This window comes from Rhyacophila brunnea, unplaced genomic scaffold (assembly GCF_057557595.1).
Source record: "Rhyacophila brunnea isolate RB1 unplaced genomic scaffold, BYU_Rbru_1.0 scaffold_21, whole genome shotgun sequence".
Taxonomy (NCBI): domain Eukaryota; kingdom Metazoa; phylum Arthropoda; class Insecta; order Trichoptera; family Rhyacophilidae; genus Rhyacophila; species Rhyacophila brunnea.
The window spans coordinates 17986571-18010913 of record NW_028232871.1 but is presented as its reverse complement, the minus strand read 5'-3'; the positions used below and the strand labels follow the sequence as shown (position 1 = coordinate 18010913).

Genomic DNA, 24343 nt, shown 5'->3' with positions numbered 1-24343 from the left:
ATTAAGATGTGTGTTATCTCATTTATCTGGTCGACCCGTCACGCTGGGCCCCCCTTGAGCCCGGGCCCCTAGGCTAGAGCCCTGTCAGCTCCCCCCTTGTGGGGGCCATGCGGTACACTATCAATATCTATTGAAAATGGATTGCGTACTATTGCTAAACTTGTCTCAATTTTTTGGAAGTCACCAAATCTTTGTGAAAAATCGTCATTCAGAGCTTTAATAATTTTACCATATTATTCAAATTTATATTCTGGTATATTCAGCAACCTCAAAGTTGGAAAGTGGTCCACGTTGTTATTCGATATTTGTCGAAGGATTAACTTGAGTTTTAATTGAAATCCAATCAAACTTTTTACCATATCATGGGCATATATTTTTTTTCCTTGCAACGCGGAGTTAAAAGTATTTAAATATGTCACGATGTTCAACGTCGAAAATATTGGTTACATAGTGTGAGACGAGACGCAAGGAAGACGTACCTACTGAGATAACACATTTACGAAACAACAAATTCTTCAAATTTTAATTTATTGTCAATATTTCTTAAAAAATTATAAAAAAGTTATTCGTAATCAGAAGTACAATTAATGATGGCGGGCCGCAAAAAAATACCCGGCGGGCCACATGTGGCCCGCGGGCCGCAGTTTGCCCCCCCCTGTATTAGAAGGAGAAGACAAGGATCTCTACAAATGTACGAAAGGACTTACCATACCACCAATGAAAAAAAGCAATTAATTTTGGATCTGCCTCAAAAACATTTAACTTTGCTTCAAAAGAAATTTCATCATAACTTACATACAATCAATACGACTGGATTCGAAACCCTTTTGCAACTATTGCCGAAAATTCTATAGAAGCGTTTATGCTGATAAGGCTACCAAACTAAGGCTAAACATTTTTACGTTCATTGAAACAAGCTCAGGTATCATATTAATTAGTTATTTTATTGATAATACTCGTACAATACATGGGAATATGTACATTTTTTGGTTCTTCGTCGTGTGTTATGTATATTTAATTATTTGTCAAATAAGTATGTAATATAATTTTGGTGATTGTCCCCCACAAGGTTATAGCCTGGGGGCCAAGCTCAGGGGGGGGGAGGGGCGGCGTGGCAGGTTAAGCAAATAAGTGAGATAAACACAAATTACACATTTGCTCTAATAGAAAAAAGTCAATACTCGACAAATAATTATTGCTAACCCGACAACTAACCATAATTCAAGTAGATGTATTAATAAATACAAAAAATCGCTTAACATAGAATCAATACGATTAATTTTACCTCGAAAACCATTTGAAAAAGGCTATTTTAAAGTATCACACTGTCTTTAACCTTAGCGATCAGTAGGGGGGCGCCGAAGATTCTGGCCTGGGGTACATGTTTTGGTGTATAAATTGTTTAACGTATGGTGTGCCGCGGAATTCTGGGAAAACCTGTAGTGTGCCGTGGGTGAGAAAAGATTGCGGAGCACTGCTTTAAAGGGTAGCACTATTATTTTTATTCTTGGAAATTTGACCAAACAAAAAGGCCGCCGCAATACCAACTAATAAGAATAAGTAGATAATCCTTTTAAACTTTAAACAATACTTAATTAACGTTGGTAATGTTCCTGAAATAGATTTACAAACAGGCATTTTGGTTATGTTTGTCTCTTTGGTTCATATACTAAGACTTGTTATGTAGGTACTAAGAAGAGCGGTTAATTTAAAAAACCCCGGTTAGCCGGTTTCGGTTATAACCCGTTTGTAAGCTCTCTAACAAGGTATCCATGGAAATAAGCCGAACCGAATGGTTTATGACGGTCTCACCTTACGCCGAAACCGTTTATTGCCATAATAAAACTTGTCGAGTGTTCACCCACTTATCTGCGGATTTGTATATACGGGTGCCGCCGTGTTCCATTATGCTCCATTCAAATAACGGTGTTTGTACATGCGCGTCTATTTGAAACAAGTATTCCTTATATTAAAACAGGAAAATATTTTTTCTCTATGGTCAGTTTTTGATGTCTATGGGCACTTAACTGTCAAATAAATGACAATTTTTCACATTTTGCCGCTAGATATCCCTAGTGGTCCATATATTTTGAACTCGCTATTACATTTACTTTCATATTATTTCTTTTATTTTTCGATTAATACTACATTATGGCCGGATAATCCGAATGCCGAATAAACGTTATTGAATAAATAATCATTACAATATAAACAAATGAAAGTAAATAATTATCGTGATAGTATACATACCTACCATATAATTATTATGCATAAATCGATTCCAGCATAATCATGTGAATTGAGTTGTTCAAAATATTATATTACTTGTATTTATTTGATTTCATGAATCTGCGTCTGATGTGTATTTATTAACGAGACTCTTAAATTTGAAAGCGTCGCCGCTTTTACGAAATTTGCGGCATTGTAGATTAGCTTTATCTACGAAAGCAAAGTTTAGTACCTATAAATAAAGCATTCATGATTGAATAAAATGAAGCACCAATTATAGAATCAATTGTAAAATAGATAGTACCATTAGACAATAATCAAAATAATACACTGAATCATAATGAAATACGGAAGAAAACAAGTACCTATGACAATTATCAACAAACGCGGGCTGTCAGTTGCGATCTGTCAAAAATGGACTCTGCCGAATTTAGCAATCGGTTCGCTAAACTTATGGTAGAGGGGCATTAGGTGTTCGGGTTCGGCGAGATGCTTATGTACTAAATTTGGATGAACTCAATTATACGGGCGTATTATATATCTGGCGTAAAATCGCATTCGAAAATTTTGGATGAACACCCTATAACTCACTGTCTCACAAAATGGACACATGATATTTGTGCTATCCCATCGATATGGCCGATTATTATATAAGTAATATTAATTATCTAACTAGGAGCATGGTCAGAGTTTGTATGAAAATTAGAGTTCGCGGAGGTTCTTTTTGCCTCGCTTGCATACATTTAGGCTCCAAGCCCCCAAACTCTTTAGAAAATGATTTTCTTTCACATCTCTGAATCGTAGTCTTCCATGGCACTGTGTATATATTTGGCAGTGGCGAAGGGTGACTTTTGGAAACAGGTAGGCTGTGGAGAAAGCACACTTGTTAGATGTATTTACGGGAAATAAGAGGATAATCCGATATAACTACTGATGAATTAATAGGTAGGTACACAAAAACCGATGAAATTTCTAAAGCTCACTGATGGTATAAAATTAATCAATTAATTTGAATTGTGTATTTTCTTAATATTGAAAATATCCGTTGTTGTGAATCTTTTCCATAACAATTTATAATTTAATCCGTAAACTAGACATTTTAAAATACTTATATATTTAAAACACAGACTTAGATACAATATCAGATTTCAAATTACATAATTGGCTGAGTAAATTGTCTTAGTCTATGAATAAACTAACTGACAAATAAAAATCACGAGATAAATTATTTATTATTTTTAACAACAATCAATATTTATATGTGATTGAATCCCTAGAAATTATTTTTTTAAAATTATCTTATAAATTATTTTGAATAAATGTGCACTTACGTAATATGTAAGCGTAAGCGCTCCTTAAATAGCTTACCAATTTATATGGGCCGCCGCAGACGTCTTGAAGTTATGAGAAACAAACTTCATATAAAAAAAGTTTTCGGTTCACGCGAACGTAATCCATACAATATGTAAAGCGAAACGAGATGTCGCTTATTTTTTTTAAACCTTCGAGACACGCCATAAATGCATAAATGGTACTTATTGAAATAGTGGAAAAGATCGTAAAATTATTATGACAATTATACGATAGATGTCGTTGGACATATCGAATATATTATTATGTGATTATATTATTTAATATGTCAATATAAAATTAAAAAATATTTTTCGTAAGAAGGTAGGCTTTGAATAATCGCCTAGTATGGAGTCTTACCACTGATATTTGGCAATCGGCGTTAAAATCCGTATTTATGATTTTATCCCTTTCTGTGTGTCTTGTATGAGTGAACGTTCTCTTAAACTATTATTGCCGAAGCATATAGGTGCCTAACAGTGGCCATTTAACTTTTGCACTCTGCCGACCTAGGTTAGGTCGTGCAAATAAATAATAATATGCAGTTTGACGTATGTCTAGCCAGCCTGTTTTTGATGCACGCACACACATATAATTATCATTGTGGTGTGCCGTATTCGCCCGTTCTCCTGCATCGGCTGAAAAGCAGTTCACGATGCTCGTATGTGTATGGCGTATGCACTCGCTTTACATAACAGCCGTCTGTAGTCTACCGCTGTATAATATAGTTGGCGACGGGCGTTTGCTAGGCCTCCTCGGCCCCGGTTGGGGCAGGTCGTGCGCCGGTTGCCTCCGCCAAGTTCAGTGATCCTCAATCAGCGAAATAATTCAAGTCGCAGACATGTCATTTAGTGTTATTAACGAAAAATATACCTACGTTGTCTAATAATAATATCATTCCATATATAGCGCGTTACGCACCTACAACTGTTTCGTAACTAAAACAGTAAAATTAACATCCTAATTTATTATTCTATTCAATTAGATAATTCAAAATCAAGGTTTCGACTGTCATTTAAGGCTTAGTAGAAAACTAATTTAATTAATTTATTTACCTCACTTTTAAATTTCAGACGTTCACAAACGTTGGATGAAAAATATGTTATGTATAATATATATATGTTACAAGGAAGTACATCGATTTAGCTTTATGTATCTATAATATAACCTTTATTTAAAACCACACGCAGGTGTAATATTTGGTTTCACAAAATTCTTGCTCTTCCAATAGGCACCACTATTGACAGATTATTTTGGAGAACAGACAACGATGCTTCCTATTTCTTAGGAAGTTATCATGGCTAAATAACATTAGAACCCGAGGAGGGATATTCACCTATTTGGTAGCTACTTCTGTGTGGACTATGTGGTCTTCTTCGTTTCCCGACATTTCTGGGTAGTTGATTAGGCCATTATTCAGAGATACATTATAGTAACAATACCAAACAATATTTCGCGAAAGTCTAACAATACACGATTTACATTCAATGTAGATTGGCGATTAAAGCAGCTTAGTCGGTAGAAGGATTCGAGTTTTTCATTTGTGTTATGATTTTTTCCGATTGAAAATCTTATATTGATATTGGGTGCGGTATGTATGTATTACGCTATTTAAAAACATGACAGTCTTTAGAGGGTTTTCGAAAAAAATAGTCAATAAATTCTTTAGGTGAATTGAAATTGAATCGATTGAAAATCTTATATTTGATATTGATGCAGTACATCCTGCAGTTTGTCTTTATGATAAAAATAAATGCATAGACGCTCTTCTTCTTTTTTGTCGCTATAGTCTGACAACGTCAGGCTCATTAAAGAGCTCACGGTTGTATTGACGTCGCCAGATATCATTCTAGTAAACAGGGCCAACGATCCTTCGAAAAATAGTATGGTCAAATACATGTAACTGGGAATCACTGACATTTATGTCCACGAATAGATATTATAGATATTTTATAGACGTTTAATAAAATTAACACTACCTACTTTAAATAATTATTGTAATCGATGAATTTACTGAGAAACTGTCTTTAAAATTGCGGATAGATAAATATTTTTCCTTTCCTTATTAAATTGTGAGTTACCCATAAAATTGTTTCGCACGTTGAATAACGCTGCATCGCGACGTGCAAATTGCACTGTCCTAACTCATTATTCCTGTTTTGTTTTCGGCTAGTAGTAATTACATGCATAGATTATCATTAACATATTATTTTGCATTCACATCAGGAAATTTTGCACTCGAATTGTTTTATTTCTAGTAGGTACTTACAATTGGCGTCTGGGTACAAATATGTTGAAAGATGGTAATTTTATTTTGTAGTCAAATGGTATTATTAGAAACACATATTCAGCATTATAAGTAAGCCGCCCTTCTGATTCCGTGGCGATAACACATTCGTGTATTGGGTAGACGCAGCGTGTGAAAGGTAAACTGGGCCACGTAAACGACCTGGCCTCATGGATGTATGATGGATGATCTCTGCCAGGGTCCGCACATCTGAATTCTATTCTTTAAAAAAATCATTTGGGGTACCTTTGGGATCCTTGTTTCGCCTCTCGGCATCTTCAGGCATTATACACTCGCCAATGGAAAACGTACAAATGGCACCAGTTGTAACAACAAATGAACTATTATCTACATTCTAGTAAAGTAACGATCATTATTGCACATTGCGTTAATAATGTATTTACGGCTTGTTTGTCTTATTCTGCTAACGTGTCACAGCTGTCTACTAAATTGCGCATAGTAGTACCACCTACTTAAAACGAACTTTACCACAACTTCACGACGGACGATTGTTGTAGGTTTTCGTCAGATATTAGCCGGTTTTGCAAAACATGTCCATTTTAATATTTAGATGTAAATGACGGTGTATGTAGGTATGTATTTATGTACATTTTGTTTTAAACTACAAAAATCCCAATTTGTCACCAGTCTTAATACGGTGCCAATGTATTTTGCCTGTCAGCTGTCAACTGTTATTGATTCACTGTTTATATTGATGGTGATAATGGCATCTGAAACGCTTTTTTAAACGTTGGTTTTGATATTAGATATGTACGCCATATGTAAATTCCAATACCGACTCTCACTATTTAAAACACCCTTATTAATCCTTTTACGAATTATTGAACACGTTAAACGTTAAAGTGTGTAATTTATTAATGTTGTCTAGTCACTGTCACCAGTCACCACCCACTCACGTTGATAGTGTTTACGCCGAGGCCGAGACAATGTATCCTAACTCGTAACGACATGTTTCTTGTTCTCAGAAATCACATACTCTGTCGTGTTCTCGTTATATGGTGTTCTATGGATTTACCAATTGCTCATAACGTGGAATTTACCTGTTGTCACAGTAACGGCAATTCTGCACATGGAATATATACCTAATGATGAATATGGGTCTTTTGGGTAAATTGCCGTTTGTTTTGTACGTAGGGTGGCGGACGCGTTGCTGTATAATAAATATATCTCCGCTTGCCGATGAAAAAGCAATATTAATCAAATAACTAAATAACACATTATGCGTCTTATCTTATTTATTTTTGTCTTTAAATGTTTTCTATCGATTGTGACAGACGTGCTCATAAGAAACAAGTACCTACCCAATCTGCGCGATTAATTTATTTAGCTATGTGAGTCCACAAGTCTACGACTGAGTTATTTTTTATGCGATTAAAAATAGTAACGTTGACGGATGAAAATATCAAAATTACAAACACTAAAAATACATAAAATATTAGGTAGTAGTAAGAATATAAAGTACCATTACCTACTTTACTATGTTCCGACGAAATCACTAGAATAAAGCATGAAATATAGGATTGATAAATTATGTCAATAATGGAATGGTCAAAAGTTAAATGAGTGATTTCCATTTTTATACTACACCTAAATTATATCAGGAGTAGTTAGCTTTGCTTTTATGTTTGTAATACCTACTTACCACACACGTTACATTATATTTTACATATCTGATGCAGCAGGGCTATTCCAACATAACCTAATCCCAAAACCAATAAAAAGTGATAAATATGCTGTCGTATTCCGATAGTCGATCATCTCCAGATAAGACATTTCTTTGGCGGTTCGATAGATGTCTGGTGTGGTTTTAATATTGTGCATAAAGTAACTATTTATTACCTAAACAAACTACAAAAATACATAGGTAAGCATACAAAAATTTATGCAACCACAAAAATATAATAGGTAGGTATCCTATGTAAATTAGTATTCATCATTAGTATCAATAGGAATTTGGAGCATAAATCGATTTAATTCAACAACGCCGTTTTTGCATAGTGTAATTTGAATTATTTTTGAAGTTACGACAGACGGCAGCACTCTCGTGTCGCGCGAATGGTGTCCGTTTGAAATATCCGTCGCTCTGTTCATTTTGACGCGTCACTCACTAATGAACTGTGTTCGGACACTTTTCAGTTACTAATTCACTAAATCACTCGCCACTCTACTATATCACTCGCCCAGTCCGTACCGGCCTTTAAAGCGGGGCCACACCGAAAACAAGTCGCGCGACAACTCGTTAAATTTTACGATAAGCATGATAATTATCGTAAAATTTCAAGCAATTATGATAATTATCGTAAAATTTAACGAGTTGTCGCGCGACTTGTTGCCGGTGTGGCCCCACTTTTATGCCGGATCCACACTGGCAACATGTCGCCGGCAACCTCGTTAAATTTTACGATAAGTATGATAATTATCGTAAAATTTAACGAGGTTACCGGCGACATGTTGCCAGTGTGGACCCGGCATTAGAGCGACATAGGGGACGATAATCGCATCTTGAAATGCGGCGATTTGGAAAATGAACATCAGCATGAGTAGCGTTGCGCCATTGTCATGTTGTGAACGTCTTAAACTTATAATTTGTAATGTCCACAATATGTAAAAAAAATAAATAAATTGAAATTGAAATAGAAATTAGCGTCACCGCGCCGCGCGCCACGTCGGAATTGTCGTATTACACGCCCGCAAGCTGTCAAATGTAATTGATTGAAGTACGTTGGTACAATGTAGAATATACGATAATATAAGTACCTATATTATAAAGTTTATAAACGCACTTTTATTGAATACATTTCTTTTTTAAGGTTAAACAAACGTCAAAGTGAGTATGCGAGACTATCATAGTATCGAAGCAGCGTGCTGTTATGTGAAGAGATGTTCGATTTTGTTCTATTGCAGGAAGCACATCGACGCTAATATTGCATTGTTTTGTCAGTTTTGCGCAGTAAGTTGTTTTATCACTCGAAAGAAAAACCTTTTTACATAATCCGTAATGTATCCGGTACACAGGAATGGGAAAGAACGAATATGAAAAAAATAAAGACATGTATTTTAAAAATATATAATGCATATTATATTATAATATAATATGTATTCTAAATCTAAATAAATTAAATGACTTTCAGATCAATGATTTGATTGTGACTCATGTACCTACTGTGATTATGTTTATATCCTTTCTGAATTTAAGATAATGCACCTCATTTCAGGCGGCGCAATAAAGGTCGACAGATTGGAGAAGTGTAAATATGCCGGCGCAACGCGATCGCTGGATTCGGAATCAGTTCTCGCGCCGCGCGGGTCGCGTGCCCGCGGCCACTTCGCCTCGGCCGCCGCGCTATTTGCCCGCCCTCGGCGCCAAAATAAATAAATTTACATGTCTGGGGCTATTTTTAGGGGTGGGTTTCCCCCGCGCCCGCCTTGCGCCCTTTTCGTACGGCCTGGCTGCGAATTTGATTAGACTGGTCGACGGCGGCGGCGGTGTTGTCTCGACTCCTAACGATATCATTTTTCACCGTAATCTACTTGTCGAAGCAATTGTAGGTCGGTACAACGTATGTAAGGGTAAATGATATATATTACGTATACACGGTTCAAGCAATTATAAAGGTTTGTGGTTGCTAAGTCCCAGACAATAATTTGGCTCTCTTTAAAGCTGTCCACGTGACTTTCTATACATTAAATCCAAACTAATCGTAGTTTCTTATAGTTATATTCGTGCTGGGACATAATATATTTATTGAAATGCTTTCATTTTCGACTGTAAGTGTACAGTTCTTAGCCATATTTTCTTAATTTTATTTTTATAATTACAATCAAATGTATGAAAAAATTTCACAGACTTCACGCCCTGCGTCTGAACTAAAACTGGTCTGACTGACGCGACTCCTAAAATTCTCGCGGAGTATTATGTTTTTCGTAAATTGTTTGGGCGAATTGCAATACGTTATGTGTCATCGTTCTAATTTCTAAGTGAATCAATAAACCAAATGGTAGTTATAAAAATAATTGTTTAATATTGTTACGATAATATAATGTATTCAGTATAAAAAAACCTACGATTTATTCAACATGTTGACGCAAACTTTTGATACCCTTAAAAAAACTAATTAACTAAACAAAAATTCTATACCTACTTATACCTCCAAAATATTCATACATATTTGGGTTTATTCATAAAGTTTCTAATGCAAGAAGTGTTGCGAAACTGCGATTTTTTTGTGTTTTTTCGAAATATAAATGAGTGAAAATGAATAATATCTACCAATGGTCTTTATATGACTATAAATGTACATGTTTATTTATTTACTTTCTCTATTCTTTACGGACACGTTAATTATTTACTACAATATTATCTTGTATTTTTTTGGGAAGATTTATGTTTTCTGAAGTTGAATATCTCTTATACAGATAAAGTTCGGCAGTCTCTATAACTTTGGCGATAAATTACCCCTCCGATTCATGCGTAACGGGCTGTGAATTCTCAATACTGGCACATGCAATATGTAGAGTTCAAAAAATTGGAAAATATCAAGGAAGAGAAATGTTATGCAACCATAATATTTTTTGTAATTAATAATGCAAAACGTATAGGTACTAGATTTTTTTTTGCTATAGGAGTTCTGATTGATTCCATACTCGCAAGTTTATCAAAAAAACTATTAGATATGTTCCCAATTTTAAATTGAGGAAATTTATTAATCTCCGTGACATTGTGTATTAACTCTTTTACTCCCAGCTGATTTAGCCTAGCATATGCGAAAACTCCCAAGCGTTTTTTGACAACAAATCGTCGATTTAGTTTTTTTTAAATAACTAATTCTACACATGTTTTAAAAATTTGAAACTTTTTTTGTGTGTTCTCAATGGTGTATAAAGCAATAATAAGTAATAATATTGATAGTTTACATCAATAAAACAAAAGAAAAAAATAATGTATCAATATTTATTTAGAAATGAACGGATAAAACTATGTTTGAACAACAAAACAAGTGTGACAACATTTTTTTATTTATAATTGATATATCAAATTTTATAATATAATCTATCCTTATGTAGTAACAGAAAAAAAAATAAACATATTATTATTTCTCTATGAAATAGAATTTTTATAAAGTAATCAAAAAAAATCGTATAGTGTCAAGGTATTCAAGAATATTATTCAATTCACGAAATCGCAAGAGAATTTGATACAGTATCGAGGACTAACTGATAAGGGAATGAAGTAATTTCAAAAAATAAGTCTCAAAGCACTAAATCATTTATAATAATATTTATATTCATGTATTTTTTCACCATCTTACCAAAAGTACAGTGGCATCCATTGTTAGTTCAAAAATTACAAAACCCATTTTGTAATCTGATATATGAATCATAAAACAACTAAAAGAAATATCAGAATTTAAAATGTGTCATAAAAATAATGTTTTATTATTTTTATGACCCTCTTTGGTCTCAAGTTCGACAGCAGAGCAATTATGACTTGTGAGTTATTAGGGTATGGCATAATTATAAACAATGCCGACACTAAAATAAATGTTACTCACCACCCAACACACAGTGAATATAAAGCTTCGTCTACATGAACGAAATATGACGGGAAAAAATTTGGAATAAATCGTAAATTTGGTTCCAAACTTTCGGCCGATGGATCGGCCCAGATGGAGTTTTCGCATAGGTATGGTGGGCCGAAATATCGGCCCCGTGGGAGTAAAAGGGTTAATAACTTTCTTTGGTTACAAATATCTAATGTTCAACTGAATTAGTGTCGTTATACTATTGTCAATAATTTAAGTTTTCATCCATTTAAATGAGTTCCACCGCTGGATCTTCTTTGTATTCATTCTTAAATAATGCAGCAACCATAAAGTAAACAATGAAATAGTTTTGGAAAAAAAATAATGCTTGAATTATCGTCTGTGGCCAATTTTACGTTTTCCAACAGATATCTTTAGGCCTTCTTGTAAATAATAAATAAATAAAATTTGTATCGTATTCACTTGGGATCATGTTTACTAACTCCCAAATCAAATATATTTCCAGTGGTGATTCTAAAATACATTCATATGGCGGCAACTTGTTAATTATATAAGAAACAAACACTACCATGTTGCTGTCATACTGGCCAAGCCTGTTGTGATAGTCCAATGTTATCACTTTGTTTATTAATTAATCTAGGTCATTGCTGGCATTGCCTAAATCCGGAGATGTTAATAATCTTCATTTCCATTTTTTAGCTCAATTTATTTTGAGCCAATTTGGTAGCTGCTATCAAATCAAAATTTACAATTGTATTACAAATAATCTTCGACAGTTATCTATTATGAATCAAAGTTTTTTGACATGATAATAAAAATGTTTGTGTTGCGTTGTTCCAGGTGTACTATGCGAAGAAGAAGCGGAGAGCGCAACAATCGCAGGGGGAGGATGGGGCGCACAAGAAGGAGCGGAAACTGTACAACGACGGGTACGACGACGACAACCACGACTACATCATCAAGCATGGCGAGAAGTTCCTCGACCGCTACGAGATCGACTCGCTCATCGGCAAAGGATCCTTCGGACAGGTACGCCCTACACTCTTCACTGTTAACATATCAACGTAAATAAAACATTTCACTGTGGCACGGTTCGCCATGAGCTTTCTATCGGAACGAGATGATCGTATACTATACGCCCTTTACGGTATCAATTTATATTATTATACAAATAATCCAGTATATCGGATATTTTCAAAAATTGTTTGCTGTTGGCTTCCTGTAAAGTGTAAACCGACAAGAACCGTGTTTTATATAGACATGAATTTTATGTCAGTACTATACGACCCAAAGAGGTTGGACGGTCTTTAATATACAGCCATATATTTGAGTCCACAGATTGTCAGTCTGTCTCCAGTTATCTCTCGAATTTTTACACAAAACGTCTTAAGCCTAGTCCAAACCAAGAAACATTTATGTAATGTTTCCCAGTCGGGAAACAAAAATCCAAAGTCATTTGTATCGGAATATATTACTCGGTGGATGTGCTTGGCAGTAAAGAACTAGCGACCAAGAAGTGTGGAGGAAACTAAGGGAGGCCTTTATCCAGCAGTGGATCGACCCTGGCTGATGATGATGCTATTAAAGATACGTACATAAAACAGTTTGTATACAATGTTCAACGCACTGATGTATCTTGGTCTGCCTAGGCATTGTACTGTAAAATATTTTACATCCAAATAAGATGATAATAATGAGAATACATAATGCCTATGCAGTTATATATTATATTGTCTTTTTCAAATAAATATTGTATTCATTTCACCTCCGATTTTTTTATCCATTCTAATCTTTCAAATTCGGTTTTCTCAAAAACATAAGAATATAAAACCCGCTGCACAATATCCATGCACTAAACCGGTGCTTCCTAAACTTTTTCATACCACGGCCCTCAAAATCTGAAAAAAAAAAACCCCGGCCACCCTCCGCCGAAAAAAAAATTACTTTGGTTTTCAAAAGCTTAATTTTTTGCCATTAACTATTACAATACATTCATAAATAAATATTTGTAGTTCTACTGAATCATTTTGCGGCCCCCCGCAGAAGCCCTACGGCCCCCTGGAGGCTGCGACCCACGAGTTTGGGAAGCACTACTCTTAACTAACCCGTCCATATGAGCTAATGTTAGTATCAAAGAGTTTAAATTAAACCATACCTAGACAGATTCATGTGATGTTTTTGCGTTATTTTGGTGATTCAATCTAAATAATAATGGTTAATTTTATAAAAAAAATTGTATTATGCTTTCAAAATTATTGATGTCATCTTATTTTCAGTAGGGTTCTTGCAAATAAGCGTCAGCAACATAAAAGTGAAATGACTTGTAACTAATTTATCATTCGCCTTAGTAACATTTTTTCAATTTCACTTGTGTATATTTAGTTTGTTCATCGTCTTTAATCTGCATACATTTTTGGGTTAAGACGAACGATGATAAGTATTATATATTTAATATGAAAATACGAAAGATGTTAAAGAAAACCTTCTACAACGGAAATTTCGCTATATACGTTAATTTGTAGCTAGCTTCACATTTGTGTTGTTGCAAGAGCCGCACTAAGGTAAAGACACATGAACATGAAAGACATCTCTTTTACAATTAACCACCATTGATTTGTTAAACAAATTATCAGATAATATTGAAAACAACCATACATAATTAAGTTATTGAAACAAGATCGTCAAGAGTTCGCCGCCACGGGGGTTTTCTTCACAAACAGTGCATTAGGTGTTGCCATTACAGAGAATATTGATTTTTCAATTGTTAGTTACTAATTTAACCTGCTTGAAATCTTTCTGTAATCGCTATAAACTGTTACCGTGACGAGTGACCGGGACTTTTCGAGTACCTCGTATTCTAATTCTCGGTCCTTTACAAGACTTGTCGCCGACAACTCCGTGGTGCACTGTCACACTATGAAGTTAGCTTATTGACATTTCCATCACTTGCTGGGCACTTATTTGTGTTACAGCGATGATTGGGATCCACAAATTAAATTGATAAGTATTTCGGACATGACTCTTCAGATCTTCAAATTGGTTTTCTGCCAAACTTAAACAAATAATGTCCTATTTTCTTTGGTGTTTTTATTACCATGATGCTACAGTTCAACTGGATGATCTCCTAGATTTAATTTTCCTCAGTGGAATAATTTACAGACATTCCATTTTATCATTAACAGTAAAAACACAGGAAATTCACAAATTTATTGTTTATTTTGTGGTGGTTTTTACTATTAAATTTAATTATGTTATTTCTGTCATTTGCAGGTTGTTAAGGCGTACGATCTAGAAGATCAATGTCAAGTTGCGATAAAAATTATCAAGAATAAGAAACCTTTCCTTAATCAGGCGCAAATAGAAGTTAAATTACTTGAAATGATGAACAGAGCTGACGCGGATAATAAATACTACATAGGTAAGAAAACATCTAAGAGTACATTTGTAATCTATCTAGAGTCTAGACCTAATCACCGAGACATAAGAATTGCATCTTCAATTGAATTTTAATTAATTCTGTGGATCGTCAATTATTTGAACTAATTTGGATGAACGTAGTAAGTATGGACAATGATTACTCCACATAATTAATAAAATTCATTGTTTATTTGGTGGTTATTCATGAATTCATGATAATTTTTGAAATGTGTTTAATCACTTTATATTCACTACATATAAAACATATTGAATGACATGTGTTTTCACAAGACACTTCTGATCAAGACTCGCAAAGAAAACTAAAATTTAGCTCAACAAAACCGTCATCAGGCCCACAATTGACCAATTGACCTATGAATCGGAATTCTTCCAAACGTTCCATTTAAGGCGTGCACGTGTGTCCGCACAAATGTTTCCAACCTTCGCCAGCAATTTTGTAGAAAAAAGTATGCAATGTCAGACTTTTGGTTTGCGTTAATATACTAAACAATGTTTATTACGCCTATCAAATGTAGGTACTTTCTTTCGCGGTATAATCTTTGACAAGTTCATTTATTTATGCAATTTTTTGTATTAAATTTACTGCTCAGATGAGTATGAAATACTTATCACGCACACACAATATAAAAACTAGACGGAATGTTGGTGCTGGGTATTATAAAAAGAAAATGAGAGGAACCAGATATCTTTGTAAGGAATATATTCAGAAGGGTCTTTTTGTCAAAAGGATGGCACATGGTGAGGAAAGTACAAACGTGAACTAACTCGTGTGTACAGTGATTGCCCCTATCTTCTCAGACGTGAAAATGGGACAACTTTGTGTGACAGGTCTTGTCTCGAGGTTTAAAGAAACCGAACCACCTAAGAGGCTCCTCTTCAATATATCAGGAAGGAAAAGAGGGTCAGGAGGCTTATTCTAAAACTAACATGTGACGACTGCGATTTCATGTGCTCTATCTAATATAAATGATGGAAGCAGCGGCTGGCGTATAGATATATATGTAAAAGTGTGGGATTGTTCCGAAGATTGCCTCTAAGACAACTGCAGCCATAGTCTATAGTTGGACTATAGTTGGACCATAGTTGGACTCTATTAACGGACAGGTATTCCTCAGACTAAGGAAGTGGAGGGAACTTGCGGCAAATGAGAGTAGAGACATTTCCTGGTGGTGTTCATGATGCACATTGGGTTTTAGTGTCGATGATAATGACCAAGTGATAGATACATTTTATAGAAAAACAAATTCTTCAGGAATATAGACAAAATTTCACCGTTCATCCATGGCTTTTTCTGATAATTGTTCGAAAGTGACGAACATAGTCATTCGAATAATTGAGATTCTGCTGTAGTTTATAAAAAATATTGTTTAGTTTTTTAATACATGAACATCTGTATCAATTTAACAATAATTGGACCATTGTTTCAAATGCAAAGTCAAATTATATTTTTAATTAACTATTTCTTTTATTCAAACGAATAATTCACAAGATTTAAGAATATATCATTCTGATTATTGAACATTATATAATTTAGAAAAACACTAACTGAGAGAGCATATCACATCACCTACTTTGATTTAATAAACAAAAATCGATTGCCGAAGTAACATGATTTCAAAGAGCGCTGAGTGGTAGGTATTTAATAGCCAATAGCTTAAATATTTGTCGTCATTAGTATGTCTTCCGTAGCATAATGGCTGAATGCGACGAGTTTGGGGCGTTTACCCGTTGGAGATACTGGGTTCGATTCCCGACCGGTTGGCTTACTTTTTTCAAAAAAGTTTTTTCTATTGGTTGTGATATGCTCTCTCAGTTAGTGTTTTTCTAAATTATATAATGTTCAAATTATATTTCTTTTGATGCTTTCAAATTAAATTATAACTGTCCTCATAGGTATATATTTAAGTAATTTTTTTAGTACAGTCGAACTTGGTTTTTACAAGGTAGATGGGACTGTGTAAATTTGCTCATTATAAAGCTTATAAGCATTACTCTTTATATCAGAGAATAGGTATTTTTAAATGAGCGGGGTCATATAACACAAAAAGTTGCAATTCAAACAAAAATACACAATTTGAATTTTTCCCTGAAACAAGCATGGCATTCATAAACTACAAAAGAAGTTGTTTATTGTAATGAACGCTGGTAGGTACCTACTGACTTCAGCTTGGATTTTTTACATGAAATTTCAACCATATGCGTGGATACTTTTTCAATGTTGGTAAAAACACCAATTAGGTACTTAGACACTTAACTAGTGTCGTAAACGTAATCCGATCCCGGCGGCATCAGTCTATGGTCGGATTTTATTGCTTAGGGTCGATATATCTTATAATTAGCTCATTATAAAAGTGAATAAATGTATGGAGAAAATTATAAACTCTGTGGCTATTTGGCAGAAGCAGATATGACCATTTCACCTACTTTTCAGGGGAGCAATTTGAATGTTGTGTGTCTTGTGATAAATCCTATGTATTTAATTATGAAAGAAAGTTAATGAAATATTTCGAAGACATGAACTGAGTTTTAATTACTTATAAGCATTTGTATTTAAATAGTACAGTTTTTCTTAAAAATCACTTTAAAGAACATATCAGGTTTTGGCAAATTCAATATTAAAAATAATGTACCATATCTCACACATATCTAGGTTAGGCATATTATTATTTTAAAGTTACAGGTAGCTTAAAAATAACATCCAGGTTGTAATCGTCTTCGCTGGCTTCAGCATCACCATAATTGGGTACAGAAGGTTGCGTTTCAAGTAAATTATAGAAAGTATGATACACGGGATCTATCAAGTACATCATGCTCAGTAAGTCCTTCTTTTTTTGAGGATTTATTGGGGCAGGTGCTATATGAGTCCTCGGTATTATAGGAATATGTGGACGCCCTCTGGAATTCCTTAATAACTGCATTGTTCTGAAGGGCTCCTCATCATTCAGAGAGTATTTGAATTTTATATCACCGACTTGTATTTCATACCGTAGCCACTTTATACTGTGCCAATTGATCGGTTGCCCTTCAACACACTTTAACTTCTTAATGAAAATGGTTTTCAGTAAGTCTGAATAAGAGAGAAAAGTTTCTGCTGACATTTCCACCATATTAAACGGATGTTTGCCTCGTACAGTTCGTACAAATTGGTACCAGTCTTGTGGGATGTTAATGTTAAGTTCAATAGATTTTTTAGCTTTTTCTATGTGGGCATGATCCGTGTCGCATTCCATTCTGGTGTGTCCCACTTCCAAGAATTTGTGGTCTATAGAATGCACGTGTTCAGATTCACTGACAAAATAAGACAATGCTGAAGAAAAGTTTATGTTTTTGTTTTTCCCTGGACAGGAGTCTGAATAGGCTACTATATTAGTTACTGTTTCTGGAAGATTCTGCAATGCTGTACGAAGCACGATGCTATTTGATCAGATCCCCGACCAGCAATCCCTTCATGCCACTCATGCATCTCTAATTGTAAAGTTATAAGTCCACAGTTTCCTTTTATAGTACACTGTGTTGGTATTCAGGGAAGGCGTTGGTAGGCATTTTTGCAAATCAAAAACTAGCATTCGAGTGGACTGACTAGTTTTAGTTAACAATTTGTCGTGTTCTTTCTTCTTATATGATTCATCAGCCTTAGCCAAGTGTTCGTTTTTTTTTCATTAAGATCAGCTTTCCTTTCTAAATCATTTGCACACTTAATCTGAACGTTATATGTATCACATACTTTACAAGTGTCTATACTAGGACTTTTAAATTTGTAACCTAGTTCACGAAAAATTGAAGCATATTTAGAATATGTAAAAGGTACTTTCTGTTGAGAAGTCCGTTCAGTTTTATACATATCATACATCTTTGCAATATTAAGTTGCGGAGATAAATAAAGCTTGCTTCGCGGGAGTAGTGACTTTGGTATTTCGGAAACCTGTTAATATGATTAGTTACTTCAATTTATTCAATGTTATTTTTCTTGTGTGGTTCGTGACGCCCTCTTTGTTCACCGTCTATGATTCCTGTTCCAGAACTGCGTTTTTTCACAATTGCGACATCAATTTTATTTCGGGATACGCCAAAAACATTCTGAAACATCTTCTTGCAAACTTTTACTGAATTTACTTTATAAATAGCTGTAATCATGCGTTCTTTTACTTGACCACCTTTGCCTCTTCCTTTCCTCTCTATTAATTTGTCATTAATGGTAATGTTGTCTGCGAGGAATTGGTCAGCCGTGTCTTTACTATTCATTCCCAGAATTTTTGCGAACATGATTGTTTTCACTAAGCATGCTAAAACATTTATAACGGCAACAGGACTCTAATGGAATAAACAGCTTTTCAGGTTTAGCCACACCACCACGAGTTTTATACTCTTTGCCGCAGTCTTTCAAGTTCTTCATGTACCTTCTTTTATTCTTGATTTTTTCGTTTTTATTTTATTCGTGCTTCGAGATGTAGATGTACACGGATTATAAGAGCTGTTAGCAGAATTTCTTCTAATCTGTTGAGCAAGGGGTTCGTCATCCGACGAGCCAAAGTTTTGTTGAGTTTGTTGGTAATTTGAATATTATGATCTGCTTGCGACACAGACATTGGAATCGCGTGTTCTGTGGCTTGCTCATCTAGTACTGCATTTTCGCTGCGCCATGTTGAGGATAGAATATCAGAGTTGTCAATTTCAGTTATTATAAGACATTATAATAAAAAAACTGTTCTTACAAAAAACAGTAACTACCAAAACAGCAGCCATATCTTGTTTTGGCAAATAGAATACATTGATTATATTCAATACTTATTATTTTGCCAGAAGCAGATATGGTACCATATCTTGTTTTGGCAAATATGACTTGCTTAATTTTAAACATATCTGAAACTTGTTTCGTTGATTATGAAGTCAGTAGAAGAGATAAGCCATATCTGATTTTGGCAAATAAAAATATACACATAGAAGAACAAATCTGCATTAAAACCTCAAAACACCAAAAATCGACATATCTGCTTCTGCCAAATAGCCACAGAACTATAATGTCAACGAATGTTTCCTCATTACATCCAAGATCTCGCTATCCATCCGTGATCGTAATAACCGAGTTCGACTGTATATTGGAATCAATGTCTTTCATCACATTATTAGTACCTATGTTTGTAAGTATGTCTTTTGGATTTGAGGATATCTTTCAAAAACTGTTTATACTTAACATTATGTACTTTTTAAGTTGTCTAACCATCATTTTTTTTTTCATTTCAGTAAAATTGAAAAGACACTTTATGTGGCGTAATCACTTATGCCTCGTGTTTGAGCTCCTTTCCTATAACCTGTACGATTTATTAAGAAATACAAACTTTAGGGGAGTCTCTCTTAATCTAACTCGGAAGTTTGCGCAACAGTTGTGCACGGCGTTGCTATTTTTAAGTACACCTGGTGAGTAAACTCTTTCACTTGTAATCTGTCAATTCTTGAGATTTTTTTTCTTCAAAATAAGACCAGATTGATGTTAAATGTAAATGATTGCCATGGTAATAAACATGTATAAAACAAATTATCATCATGACATCCGACTGTTATTATTAGTGATTTGATATTAAATGGGGGAATATCTTTTTTATTTGATGGGGAACATTTTGTAACACATATCAATCCGAAGAGCTCAAGATACAAGTCGAAAGAATAATTTCGATTTGGCTTCTAACACTTGCTCATCAAGAGCTTTTTAACTAATTACCAACATCATAATGAAAAGGTAAATCATTTTTATATGAAGGAATTATTTAGGCAATTGACATGTGATCTGTTTTGTGTTTCAGAATTGAATATTATCCACTGTGACTTAAAACCCGAAAACATTTTATTATGTAATCCGAAAAGATCGGCCATTAAAATAGTAGACTTTGGAAGCTCATGTCAGTTGGGCCATAGGGTAAGCCATCTTACGATTTATTTAATTTTCAAGACTAAGTATATTTCTGAATAATTTTTAATATTCACATTAAGCCATTTTTATTATTACAGGTTTATTCCATCTTAACATGTAAATTCAAATTCAAAATCTATAAAAATTGTGTTAAAAATGCTATGATGCATTCCAAAAGTTAAACATACCGAGGTATGAAATGTTAATTAGTAGCGGCCTCGGTAGGTGTGCTAAATAAATATAGGAAAACACTTATAACTTACGGTGCGGTGATTTGGAAAATTAATATTCACGTCACGATACTTGCATTGTGAGTTAACTAATTGGAATAGACTTGTAGGACATGCAAACCCCCATGCCATTGCCACAATCTGACTTAACTATACATCCCTTTTAATTTTTTGCTACCTGTATAAAAACTCTTTGTGCAGCATTCATGTATCTGTATCTGAAATCCATCCCCTTTATTCACTTGCACATTTCACTCAGGAATGTGTCCAAAATGCACTATGGATGACTGGGCGACTATATCATGAATTCCCACTAACCTTGCACCACGTGTTATAGATATGTATACATACCCATAATTGCCTTTATATCACTTTGATAAATATTATATAACAATTTAATACAATCTGCTTTAGGCCATGGGACTTATAACTATGCTAATTGTCACTCTCAACTTCATCAATAAAAATTCTCCAAGGATACCGTCACCAGACTTTATTCATTTGCACAGGGAACAAGTGCCACGGATAATGATTTATCTGATTTTACATATTATATATGTATGAAATTGAATATATACGCCGATCACTCACCACTCCTCATTAGACACGTATTTACAATATGAAATACAATGTCAGCTCTAGTGAGATTGCTGACACTATGCTGGCGATGATATTAGATTTTTTCCAACTAGATGTTGCTGGCATGGCCAATTCCATGCAGATGTTTTTGGTGCAGACACTGTCTCTTTGTTTGCTTCTGTTGTCTGCTGTCTGTTGTCTGTTGTAGCACAATAGGGGATGAAAGCATTTTATCATATTTCACTTAACCTAGACTAGATATATAAAATATTAGGATCTCTCAAGATTTAGTTTGTAGACTGTGGATAATAATTGCGTTGTATTCTCTTTTCAGATATATCAATACATCCAGTCGCGGTTTTACCGGTCACCCGAGGTGCTGCTGGGCATTTCATACGATCTGGCCATCGACATGTGGTCGCTGGGCTGCATACTGGTGGAAATGCACACGGGGGAACCCCTCTTCAGCGGGGCCAACGAGCATGACCAGATGAACAAGATTGTTGAGGTGCTCGGCATGCCACCCAAACACCTGCTCGACCAGGTAACTTCATATCTCTTCCTTCCTACCCTTTCACACTAGAATCTAGATCATAAACGTTTTGAAGTGTCTACTTTCGTGCGCCCGTGGCGAGCGAAACACGTCGCGCCGTTTTTACGCCTAATACGAGTCATGTATTTATTTTTCAATTTTAATACGTGTATTGACATCTATGGGCAAGCTCCGCAGGCAAAAACGCTTGAAAAGTCAAATACATCGCGAGAATAAAGAGGATTCCCGAGAGGCCCATTCTGGGTTACCAATTTCTTCCCATGTACTGAAAATTGTTGACTCATTAGTTCAAGCCGCATATTCATTTATGGCGCCGCTTATCATAATAAATGGTCGTCGGGATGCGTGTCCTATTTGCGTTCTAATTGAAAGATTTTGCATTTTTTCATATTGAAATTTAATTTTTGTTGAGTTACGAAGTGTTGTGAGTATTTATATTTATATTTCGCATATGATTTGCGTATACAAGTGTTATATTTACGAGTTTACTAATAGATTGAATTTAAAAATTTTCGATGATTTCAGATCGAAAATTTTATTTGTGTTGAGTTACGTTAAGTACTGTGACTATTTTTATTTATATTTTGCATTCAATTTGGACAAACAAAAGTGATATATTTACGAGTTTATTTTTCAATTTTTCTATTGACAATCTTTTAGAAACCATTGAATCTGATGACGATAGTGATGATTCCGATGTTGATGAAATTGACGATACTTTGGAAGTTGAAGAAAATGAACCAACTACCGACATTTGAGTGGAAATCGGATTTATTTGACCCGCGCGCATTTTCATTTGATGATTATCAATCGGTTTGCAAAGCAGATAGTTGAGCTTCGGATGCACTTGAAATGGACTATTTCAAGTGTTTTATCCACATTTCCTTTGTTGAAATGGTAGTGCGGGAGACAAATAAGCAATTTAAATTTGCTACAAAAAATATCACGGTTCTGAGTGATCGTTGGGTACGACGTTGGGTAGACAGCACAACCGATGATATGTACACATTTTTGGGGGTGTGCATGCTTATGTCACGTAATTCTCGCAACAAAATTCTGAACAATGAATGGGCTATGAGAAGAATGTTGTTTTGACCGTATTATTCCGAATCAATGCCCAGGAATCGTTTTGAGCTCTTGCATCGAATGTTGCATTTTAGTGACAATGAAACCTAGATTCCCGGAGATCGACTGTATAAGATAAGACAAGTCTTGAAAGAGCGGAAAATTTCTTTCAAGCAGTACTTCTTTATGTATCGAAGAGAGTTTTCTTCTCTTCAAAAGTCGTTTTGCCAATAAAATTTTCATAATGGCCGATTGTAAAACTGGCTTTGTTTCAGATGTAATAATTTATACGGGGAAACAAACTGTAATTCTAAAGCAAAATTACATCAGAATATCAGGCAACATTTTGGTGACATTACTTCATCCGTACTTGGAACGAGGATTTTTATTGACAATTGGTACAGCAGCCCAACATTGTTCAAGTACCTGTATGACCACCGGACAAATGCCTGCGGGCCCGTGAGAAGAAATCGAATTGGGATGCCGAAATTCATAAAAAAAAAGAGAGGGAAAACCGAGGCATTTCACACTGACAAAATGATGGCATTGGTGTGAAAAGACCAAAAAGACATCACAATGTTGACCACAGTGCACAAGACTGTATTCAATCCCACGGGAAAAGTAAACTATATGATAAAAATTCCTATTTCAAAACCGGAGTCCATCGTGGACTATAACTAAAACATGGGCTCTGTAGACCAAAGTGACATGATGCTTTCATCGGTAAACTCCTCACGAAAAACCCTCAAATGGTACAAAAAACTTTTTTCCATCTATTAGATTTATCATTACTGATACCAACAAAAAACTGATAAAAAACAGCCCTTAGGTGACTTTCAGTTGAATGTTATCGATCAACTGATTCAAAAACACAAGACAGAGAGAGCCAAAGACAAATTTAAAGCGGAAGGCACCGCTACCCACCAAGCTTACGGAGAGACATTTTATGGGTAAAATACCACCCATGGAAATAAAAATAGTGTCACCAGAAGGTGTTACGTATGTTATAAAACAAAAAACAATAAAAAACGTAGGGAAACTCAGTATTTGTGCAAGCAATGTGACATTGCACTATGCTTTGAACTGTGTTTCGAAATTTACCATACGGAAGAAAACTTTTAGAGATGTTTATGTGGACAGTGA

At 34.8% G+C, this 24343-nt stretch overlaps 1 protein-coding gene across 1 annotated transcript in view; it reads left to right on the top strand.

The window, feature by feature from the left end:
- mnb (minibrain) overlaps nt 1–24343 on the top strand; it is a 165410-nt gene that overhangs the window by 125657 nt on the left and 15410 nt on the right. Inside the window, exons 5-9 of the mRNA XM_085948702.1 lie at nt 12271–12459; nt 14701–14848; nt 20110–20283; nt 20667–20779; nt 21917–22126. Of these exons, the coding sequence (XP_085804828.1) occupies nt 12271–12459; nt 14701–14848; nt 20110–20283; nt 20667–20779; nt 21917–22126 (834 nt within the window). The remainder of the gene's footprint in view (nt 1–12270; nt 12460–14700; nt 14849–20109; nt 20284–20666; nt 20780–21916; nt 22127–24343) is intronic.